At 42.3% G+C, this 11,160-nt stretch overlaps 1 protein-coding gene and 2 long non-coding RNA genes across 3 annotated transcripts; 2 read left to right on the forward strand and 1 right to left on the reverse strand.

Annotated features, from left to right (window-relative positions):
• The first annotated feature begins 8 nt into the window (after positions 1-8).
• On the forward strand, positions 9-3,029 carry LOC105903957 (putative nuclease HARBI1). The gene is made up of 2 exons (XM_012831768.3): positions 9-806; positions 1,179-3,029. The coding sequence occupies exons 1-2, from the start codon at positions 642-644 to the stop codon at positions 2,325-2,327; spliced, it is 1,314 nt and encodes a 437-aa protein (XP_012687222.2). The 5' UTR covers positions 9-641; the 3' UTR covers positions 2,328-3,029.
• Positions 3,030-6,906: 3,877 nt separating this feature from the next.
• On the forward strand, positions 6,907-10,411 carry LOC116218472. Its single transcript, XR_004162878.1, has 2 exons — positions 6,907-7,697; positions 9,978-10,411. It is a non-coding gene; the product is annotated as an uncharacterized LOC116218472 (long non-coding RNA).
• On the reverse strand, positions 8,245-9,344 carry LOC116218473. The gene is made up of 2 exons (XR_004162879.1): positions 9,029-9,344; positions 8,245-8,975 (listed from the first exon to the last, which is right to left on the reverse strand). It is a non-coding gene; the product is annotated as an uncharacterized LOC116218473 (long non-coding RNA).
• Positions 10,412-11,160: the final 749 nt, after the last annotated feature.

Genomic DNA, 11,160 nt, shown 5'->3' on the forward strand with positions numbered 1-11,160 from the left:
ACTCGTTTTGAATCTGTGCGACGTGTTTCTATGGTGACAGCAAAATCAATGTTTGCCTGCTGACTCACTGTCAATGTTTAATTTCAATCGTGCAAAGTGCAAAGTGTTATTTTATATAATTTTATAATGCAACGTTAATATATGTTGTGGGTCACGTAGCTAGCTATGCTATTTGACCAACTCAGTATAGATTTCTCTTGGATTGAGACGCTTGCCTTCATTTCAGTTTAGCAGAACTGTGGCAGCGATAGGTTCGGTTCTGTGGGGGAGCAGGTCTGTTATATCCTAGCTACTTGATTTTGTGCGTAGCTATTGTTAGCTACAAATCGTTACGGGATTTTTGTTACAACCCTAGTGCTAGATTAGCTCCAGCTAGCTCCAGTTTCGTTGTGACACTGGCAGACATGGCCAGCCCTCTTTCCCACCCCCTTATGACACATCAGGAAGTCATCACGAGTATGGTTAGCGAATTCTCTGGCAATAACCATAACAAATGTAGCCAGACTGGTGTGGTCTGCTGTGAGCCGAGGCCGAGTTTAGCTTTTTATCTGATAGCTATCTATCTAGCGACAGCCATGTATCTGACTGTATTTTAACTTTGGTAAACGTTACTTGCCACGTTAGGTCACTCGGCTGTAAAAATGGAGGACAACAATGCACCGAAATCCCTTTTGTTTATGCTAACCTATTTGCTCATGAAACGCCGAAGAGATCTCAACAGCGTGGATGTTGAGAGACGGGTCGAAATCCAGAGGCGAATCAGGCACAGACAGAACTTTTTGCAGAGGCAGAAGAGGACCCTGATGGTATGTTGATAGTTTCAGTTTACTCCATGGGTTCCCTCAATAGATTTCTGACATGAAGTTACCTACTATTGTATCGTGAACCTATTGCATATTATATTAACTAACCAAGTTTACAGGCCATACACATCGTAGAGATGAGTGCTATGATAGCCATCTTAGTAGGGTCTGCTTGAGAAGTTTGTGTGACAAGGTGTAAGGAAAGACTAGTGGCAGCTGTTACCAGGTTGCCATCGAACCATGATAAACGTTTGAAATTACACTTAAATCATAGGCCTATGTTCATATGGGCTATTAGACTTGAGCTAGATACCCAGATTGACTTGAGACAAACTTTGCATCTTATTTTCTTCTGCTTTTTTGTCTTCTGACCAGATGCTCCTGGCTCAGAGCACTCAGGGTTGTTCCTGTCCAATCCCCACACGCGTTTGGACCAACACAGAGAGCACTGATTGGTGGGAGCGTGTGGTCATGCGTGAGTTCCAGCCTGCGGATTGGTTGGAGAAGTTTCGTATGAGTAAGGAAACTTTCTTCTTTCTGTGTGGCAAGCTGAAACTCCGGCTGACCCGCCAGGACACCCGTCTGCGCCCAGCGTTGCCCCTGGAGAAGCGTGTGGCTGTGGCTCTTTGGCGCCTGGCCACCAATGTTGAGTACCGCACCATCAGTGAGCTGTTTGGAGTGGGCCGCTCCACAGTCTGCAAGTGTGTGAGGGAGGTCTGCCATGCCATTGTGGTGCTGCTGAAGCCTCTGTACCTGTGCCCGCCCAGTGAGCAGGAGCTTGAGGATGCTGCTAGGCTCTTCCAGACACGCTGGGGCTTTCCGCACTGTGTGGGTGTTCTGGGCAGCCTTCATGTGCCCATCATCGCCCCCTCAAGCAACACAGACAGCTACTGGAACTCCCAGGGCTGGCTGTCTGTGGTCATGCAGGCTGCCGTCAATGGCCTGGGGCACTTCTGGGACGTCTGTGCAGGTTTTCCTGGGGGCACAGAGCACGCAGCCATCCTGCAGAATTCCACACTCTGGGCACAGGCTTGTGAAGGTGGTCTCGCACCAAACCCCCCCAGGAACTTCATGGGAAGGCCACTTGGGTACCTGATGCTGGGGGACGATGGGTACCCCTTGCGGAGCTGGCTACTCAAATGCTACCCGGAGTCCCTGCAGATAACCGTCCACCAGCAGACATTCAACCGGAGGCTGATGCGGGCACACAGTGTCCTTGATGTGGCACTTTTGCGCTTGAGGGCACGCTGGCAGTGCCTCCACAAGCGCAATGACTGTGGGCTGGATGTGGTGCCCACCATGGTGCTGGCCTGTTGCATACTGCACAACATGTGCGAGGTGCATGGGGATCTGTTTGTTGAGGAGTGGGTAGAGGCGGTGAAGCATGGGGAGTGTCCTCAGCCCACAGACACACTGTCCCCCTCAGTGGGGGAGGAGGAGGAGGAGGAGGAGGGAGAGGAGGTGCGCGGACTCTACTGTGAGTACTTTCAGCAGCGGGAGCAAGAACATTCCCAGCCGAACTAAGAGCTAAGAACTAAGAACTAAGAACTCAGAACTAAGAACTAACTCTCCATTTGAGAGAACAGAGCAGCTGACCAGTCCATTATAGAGCTTAAAAGAAAGACATATTATTTTCAGGTGATTTCAGCTGAAAACAGCTGGTCTTTACTTCTGTAGAAACTCAGACATTTCACCGTATGCTACTCTATTGTAGTTCCATTGACATTTTGCTAGCGTTTTAGGCCTGTGTATTCTTGAGCTCAAATATCAATAACAGCCCTTTGCCAGGTTTGAGGACTGACCTTTAAAGAAAAGATAAAATTGTAAAACAATGGAACACTGAACGGGGATGTTATGTATGTGATTTCATGCACTATCTGATGTGTTCTACGTATAGCGCCACTGTATGGTTACTGCGGAGTCTAGTATTGGTTCATATAACACATGTGCATTGATATGTAATGAGATTCACGTCCCATGATGAGTGATGAGCAGTGGTACAGGAGGTAGAGAAGTCGTTTAGTAATCAGAAGGTTGCCAGTTCGATTCCCTGTCGAAGCGTGTTTGAGCAAGACACTGAACTCCTGATGTGCAGTGTGCCATCAGTGTAAATGTAAAATGTGTATACATCCTTGTAAGTCGCTTTGGATAAAGGCGTCTGCTAAATGACTAAATGTAAATGTAAGTTCAGTAAAAGAGAGCGACATGCTCAAGTTAACAAGCAAACGTTGTTGTGTCTATGATTGCATTTCACCAAGGTTGAATGTGTGTGTGTAATAGGGACATACACAACAGGGGAGAAGCTTTTAGAAGCCATTTGGTGTTTTTTGGTAACACTGAACTCTTGACCCAGATTGCTTAACTTAAAGGGAGAGTGTGTAGTTTTTAGTGGCATCTAATAATAGAAATGGAATTTAGTATTCATAATTATGTTTTCATTAGCTTACAAAGAGCCCTTCGTGTCTACATATGGAGAGGGTCCTCTTCCAAGGGGTCCGTCATGTTGCGCCGCCATGTTTCTACAGTAGCCCAGAACGGACAAACCAAAACACTGGCTTGAGATGGGGCTTTTCACATTGTTATGGTATTTGACGGCCACCATAGGTACTTGCGCACGCTTGTAAGGGAAAGGTATTCAGCTGGTTGAAGTTCAGCAACCTCACCACTAGATGTCACTAACAACTACTCACCTAACCTTTAATAACTACACTATGTGGGTGCACATAAAAACACTATGCATTTGAATAGTTTTTTTTTTTACAGTCAGCGTAGAAATGGATAGCTTTGATATGGTCCAAATGCTCTTGAAAACTGACTAAATCTGTTATGTGTTACTAGTGTAATGCTCTTGGAATCTGAATTGGATTGGTCTCCAATTATAATGGAAAAATTATTCTGTCAATGATTCATGTCAAAGACATTTGAAAAGGGAAATAAAATAATATAGCTGAGTTTAAAATGAATGAATAGCATGTGAGAATTCATTAATCACCGATAATAAATAGGTAATAAGGATATTATTATGTTTAATATTATTAGTTTGTGCCATAACCGAGACTGGTGAGAAATAGTGAAGACAAATATAGTGTACCCTTTGTTTTGGTTCTTTCATTAACTGTCCACCAAGACTTTTTTTTTTTTCTTAAAATCAAACTGAATACAGTCTACATATTATGAAGTTTGGTAAACGCTTTCAAGCTTCAGTTACTGTTACAATACAGTATGTCAGGGTCTTGGAAGACTCAAAATAAGTAGTAAAACATTATTTTTTCGCATCATCACTTTTGTTTGTTGTATGGAATATATGTGAATTGTATGATATAGTGGTTCCTCCATGGTCGTAGATCTTATTATTGGTAAATGTGTTCAGATCATACACATATACATCCAGTCCAAGAGGATTTGTGTCCTTGCAGGACAGAGTGTGTGGGAGGGATTGTAAAGAGAGATTACACATCTGGAACGGCAGGGAACTCTGACCTGAGAGAGATGGTGGGGTGGGGGTGGAGATGGGTGGATGGTCTCTTCTGACCATCACATTGCTGTAAGAAACTACGTTGCCACTATGCTGTTCCCTGTAACCATGAGCATTGAGACTTCTGAGATGCTCTTGCTCTGGCTTCCTTCAGTTTGCCACTAGACAGGAGGACAACAAACAGCCCCCATTTCAGTCCCAGCTGTCATATAGTCAGCTGCCATCAGTACCTTTGAAGGGCTTTATATCAGTAGTTTCTTTTTAAAGGGCATTTTTTTAATAAGCTTCAGAGTGTTTGGTGTATAATCCTTTTTTTATTCCGGAACACTGTACGGGAAGAGCATTTTCCTTCAGAAGGAGGCGATCTCTTAGTGTTGTGTTGGTAAGTAGTGATGTATGTTTTTATGTTTACTGGTGTCATCTTTTAGCTGGGCACACATGTTTGCATGTTTCAACCACTAAAAAACTGAATAATTAAAGAAAAGAAAAGAGTCAGAAAAAGTTTGCTGTGTTTTAACCTGTTCTTGCACTGCAGTGAAATTGAAGGATGTAAAATTATCCTGAAATTTCTTCTTTGTCATAGTTAAGATGAACATTTAATATGGTAACTTGTATTGGTGTAGTTTTAGTGCCTTTATTGTTAATGTGAAATGTAACTGGGAAAAAAAAGTTAGCTGCGTGCTACAGCATATTTGCCATCAAGATCCCAAACCTTTCTTGTTCCTTCACACACACACATACAGTGCCCTCCACAATTATTGGCACCCCTAGTGAATATGAGCAAAACAGGCTATGAAAAAATATATCTTTGCTGTTTATCCTCTTGGTCTTTCACTCAAAATATTCACAAAAATCTTACCTTTTCATTGAAGTAAAATTATTGAAAGAAAAAAAAACTGTTGAGATTAAATAAATATTTTTCCCCAAAACATGTGTGCCACAATTATTGGCACCCCTTAATTTAATGTTTTGTGCAGCCTCCCTTTGCCAAGATAACAGCTCTGAGTCTTCTCCTATAATGCGTGATGAGGTTGGTGAACACATGGCACGGGATCTGAGACCATTCCTACATGCAGTATCGCTCCAGATCCTTCAGATTCTGAGGTCAACATTTGTAGACTCGGCTTCAGCTCATCCCACAGATTTTCTATGTGGTTTAGGTCGGGGGACTGTGATGGCCATGGCAAAACCTTCATTCTGCGGTCGGTGAACCATTTTTGTGTTGATTTTGAGGTGTGCTTCAGATCATTGTCCTGCTGGAAGGTCCAACCATGGCCCATTTTAAGCTTACTGGAGGGGGCTGTTAGGTTTTCATTTAATATCGGCTGGTATTTGATGGAGTCCATGATACCATGTATCCTAAAAAGATGTCCAGGGCCTTTGGAAGAAAAACAGCCCCACAACATCAAAGATCCGCCACCATACTTCACATTGGGTATGAGGTGCTTTTCTGTATGGCTATCTTTCTGTCTACGCCAAACCCACCTTTGATGTTTGTTGCCAAAAAGCTTTATTTTGGTCTCATCTGACCATATAACTCGGTTCCATTGAAAGTCTGACTTACATTTGGCAAACTGTAGGCGCTTTAGTTTGCTGTTGATTGACAGCAGAGGCTTTTTTCTGGCAACCCTCCAAAACAACTTGTGGTGATGTAGCTGGCGTCTGATGGTAGTTTTGGAGACTTTCTGACCCCAAGACTCAACTAACCTCTACAATTCTCCAGCTGTGATCCTTGGAGATTCTTTTACCAGTCGAACCATCCTCCTCACGGTGCGTGGGGTCAATGTACACACACGTCCTCTTCCAGGCTGATTCTTAACATCTCCTGTCGCTTTAAACTTCTTAATTATTTCCATGATAGTGGAAATGGGTATTTTCAACTGTTTAGAGATTTTCTTGTGTCCATTTCTTGATTTGTGCAGCTCAACCACTTTTTGTCGCACATCGTCACTGTGTTCTTGGGTCTTTCCCATAGTGATGAATGACTAATGGAATTTGGCCTGTGTCACCTCATATTTGTACGCCAGTGGAACAGGAAGTCATGGATGACCTCTTAAGAGTTCCTTATCAAACAGGTGAACTTAAAAATGTAAAACATGACTGGAAATAAACTTCAGTTAGATGTAAATTATAAGATTTTTCTAGGGGTGCCAATAATTGTGGCACACATGTTTTGGGGAAAAATATGTATTTAAATCTCAACAGTTTTTTTTTCTTTCAATAATTTTACTTCAATGAAAAGGTAAGATTTTTGTGAATATTTTGAGTGAAAGACCAAGAGGATAAACAGCAAAGACATATTTTTTTATAGCCTGTTTTGCTCATATTCACTAGGGGTGCCAATAATTGTGGAGGGCACTGTATTTAGAAGATCCCTGTATGTCCCTAAGTCCCCCTGACTGAAACACAAACATATTTGTCATACCCTTATTCCCACATTTTGATGAGCAGTGTCTTTTCACAGCCTAACAGACCCCTTTAAGTATGAATCTCAGGTATATGTACGACAAAGTCACTGACACTCGGAAGAAGATGCAGTGGGCAGTAGTATCGGGAGTTGAGCTAATTAAGTTATTAGCGGGTGTGTAATGGGGATTAATTATTATGTAATCTCCTCACAGTTACAGGCAACATAAGAGAGAAGTATTAAAGCAAGCATCTTCATTATCTGTGCAAATTTTTTATTTTTTCAAAAGAAGCCCACTGAACAGTCTGGCAGCCTGCTCTACCCGTTGAGCTAAAATTGCACAACAGAGGGAGTATTGTGTGTTATCTATTATATATATTATCAATATGTGTGTTATCTTATATATATATATATATATTCAGGAATTCTTAAGATGTAAGTACATTGGTTTCTCACTCAGCTTGTACGGCAGGAAAACCAATCAATCCATTCTGTGTAGTTGTCCTTGACCCCAAACACATACAGACACAGACAGTTCTTCTTATGATGGAGTTATGACATCTCCTAATTGGATGACTCAATACTCAGGGATAATTCATGCAATGCAGGTAAGGGGAGGGCAAACTCCACCAATGAGAATGGTTGCCACCAAACTCCACCAATGAGAATGATTGCCAGTCAGATAAAACAACTGTTCCCACTTGTTCTCTGCACCTGTTTCGTTTTCTCACGTTCACTTATTGCAAGACAGCTCTCACACCCCTGGCAGCATGCTTCACCCAGTGATGGCATGCATTGTCTCCTGCAACACCATCATAACGGTGATCGAGTGGACATGGCTTATGTCTGAGCTCATGAAGGTCGGGCGGGTAGAAGAGGATGAAGTAGCTCCAGCTCCGATTAAATGATCAAGTATATGAGAATTAGGCGCCCCTCATTTGGAGGGAGTAGTTAGACTTCAGTTCTACAATAATTGCACAATGCATTGTCAGGGGAAAATCACAATGGGAAGGTAAGACTAAGACTTTGTCTATGTTTCTTAATAGACATATTGACATTTTGAAGTATCTAAATCTGTTGCTGTTTCAGCACATACTGTTACTATGCCATATTTGTTCCACCATTCATTCAGGGATGGCATCCTCTTAGAAATTGATGATAGACTGACTATTCAAGTAGTAATCCCCTAATCCAGGCACATTAACCTCAAGATAATACAGAGATATCTCCTGTCATTATCAATCCTACATGTGTGTGTGTGTGTGATTCAGGCAACCACTCAAAGCTTACCAACCCAGCAAATGAGCTGGAAATTCATCTTGTTGCCAGAGGATTAACCTCTCAAATATGAATGTCCTACAGCGTTCAGGGTCTGATTAAAATAGCGTTAAGCTTCTCTGCATTCTCATAGATCTCATCTTAAGTTAAGAGAATGCTGCAACATCATGTTGTCTGTTCCCTGTCTTTTCTTTCGTCATTCCTGCTGAAGCACAATACCGGTTTTATCCCAGGAAAATACTTGAAGGTTCTTTCAGAGATGTTCCTCATATGTACAAGTCCGACGCCGAGTTACTCTTGTTATTTAATGGTTAAACTCTTGTTGCTGTACCACAGCGGGATTTGTGTTGAGCTGAGCGAATAGTTTAAAAATATACATAAAAATACTTCCATTCTTCAGCAAATGAGTGCACTTTACAGGAGTTCAGTATGGAGTCCACACCTTCTTCCATTAAGACATCTACGCAAGAAATGTTTTAAGGATGTTTTACTCCAGACTTCTCCAGCTTCTCCCCCAGGTTCCTATGGACAAGGATCATACTGCTGACTTTGTAAACTACATCCCTCCTCCTCGAGATGCCATCAGTCTGCCCCAGCATGTTCTCTACATACTGGTGGCAGCGGTGCTGGTGGGATTGGCCCTTTGTGCCATTGTGGGACACCTAATCAAGGACCTGATGCATGACCTGGCAGGTGCGGAGAAGTGTTCTGTGTTCTGTACAGTCCATTGATCCATTCCTCTGGAACCTCATGACATCCTTCTGTGTTCTGTACAGTCCATTGATCCATTCCTCTGGAACCTCATGACATCCTTCTGTGTTCTTTACAGTCCATTGATCCATTCCTCTGGAACCTCATGACATCCTTCTGTGTTCTGTACAGTCCACTGATCCATTCCTCTGGAACCTCATGATATCCTTCTGTGTTCTGTACAGTCCACTGATCCATTCCTCTGGAACCTCATGACATCCTTCTGTGTTCTGTACAGTCCACTGATCCATTCCTCTGGAACCTCATGACATCCTTCTGTGTTCTGTACAGTCCACTGATCCATTCCTCTGGAACCTCATGACATCCTTCCCTGCTAAATCTAACCTCTCAGCCTCCCTCAACATTCATGTGGTCATGTGATGTGGATAACAGTGGATTGAGACCAAAATGATCAGATATTCCTCTAGTGCTTCTAAATGTCTGTGTGTGTCCTCAAGCAGTTATGTTGTATTTGGTAGTCATTTTACACAACTGACTCATTACAAAAAAACAATGAGCATCAGTAGGTTTTATAGGGATCTTTTGGTGTGTTGATGGTCTACAATCAGCAATGATTGTTTCATACATACACATAGGCTATGTGCTAGTCTGTATAAGCACATGGAACATTAGCACAAACAAATGGCCTATTTAAGATTAGCCTCACCCACAGTTACAAGGTATTTAAAAAATACAAACCAGCCACTCTCTCACAATTCCACAACCAAGAGTCAAGAGGCTAAATGTGTGGATCTGAAGTTAATTGCAGTCAATAAGCCACAATAAGAAGATGCTCCATGGATGATCTCACTGTATGAATGACTGGTCAGTCTTTTTAAAGGAGCTTAGTTCCTCCCACTCTCTTGTGTTTGGCTGTTCTCCAAAGCCAATTAGAACTAACCCCATTCTCTAACTTTTTACTCAATCCTAACTCTCTCTCTCTCTCTCTCTCTCTCTCTCTCTCTCTCTCTCTCTCTCTCTCTCTGTGTGTGTGTGTGTGTGTGTGTGTGTGTGTGTGTGTGTGTGTGTGTGTGTGTGTGTGTGTGTTTCGCACCACTCCCATTTCCTGGGCTCCTTGTGGTGAAGTCAATTCATCTTGTCTACAACCTGGCTGTCCACCTCTGAGCAGTCAGCCTGTTTGGTATTGTTTGTCTGCCATTTTGAGTGAGGCTTTTCATACTTATGAGTTAATCCATGTTCACCAACTATAAGAATATTACCACATAATCTTTCCACCATTCCTCTATCTCATGTTGCCATTTAGACTGGATTCTGGGTCCCAAACTTCAAGAAGATGATGAAGAGGGCGGCAGACAGGAGGAAGTAGACCAGAAGGAAGCAGCTGTGATGAGGAGACACAGCTGCGCTGAGGCGATGGAGGGGGGAGGAGAAGCGAGAGGAAGGGATTGCTGCCTAGGTTCTAGACCTGGTCCAGACTGAGACAACGTTGACTGTCCTGGTTGTTTGATCCAAAATCTAAGTACCATCCCTTGTTGTCTTAAATAAGACCTATGAAAGCTATCTAGAAGTAGATGTGAGCTGCACCACAGTAGAGTAGAGTGTTCGTTATATACTGTAGTTACCTCTTGTCAAGGGGTCTCGCTGTTAATGTTTATAACTGTGAGAAATGTACTCCATTGCTTTACTCACTTGTTAAGATTGGAAATGCCTCCCTCAGTAAAGACAAAAGCCAAGGCATTCTGTTTTGTCTGATTCATTTGCTCATCGTATGTTATTAGGATAAAACATACATCATAGAATACATAGCAGGATCAGTGCTAATATTTATGCACATACACTACTACTCATATCTTGGCTTTTATGAATCAGCTGATGACTGATCCATTTAACTTACCTTGGTGTACTAGAACAGTCCAGCATTGCTAAAATTTCACTTGCCAAATGTTCAGAATTGTTGGGACGTGTGACTGTATCAGTATATCACACTGAGCAATCTTTAATGTATCTTTACATTTCAGGTTGGATGAGTTTCAGCCAACAAAGTACAGTATAGTTATTAATTTAGTGTTAAGTGCCTACTATAGATGACTGTTAAAGTGTTTTTCATTGCTCTAATGTAATCCCAATTTTATTAATAAATAGGGAACATGTTCTGACCTCTCAGTCTGCCGGGTCTACTGACTGGTGAACTGGTGTAACTGGAACAGAGAGAACCATCCTCCTTCTCCAGCAATGATACATTCAAAATGAATCTTTACTGAATACTGATCTATTCTTGGACAAAGCTGAGTAAATGTACAGACATAGTACTTAGGCACACACAGTCCTCATTGCTTGACCTAATTAGCGATGACTAAATATGCAGATGCTCTAGTCAGCTGTCCATATACTACCCATAAACCTGTCTGAGCCTAATGAGGCGCACTGCCAGTGTCTACTAGCTTCATCACCATGCACAAAATTCACAAAGAGAGAAATCCTATGCG

Source organism: Clupea harengus, chromosome 22 (assembly GCF_900700415.2).
Source record: "Clupea harengus chromosome 22, Ch_v2.0.2, whole genome shotgun sequence".
NCBI lineage: Eukaryota > Metazoa > Chordata > Actinopteri > Clupeiformes > Clupeidae > Clupea > Clupea harengus.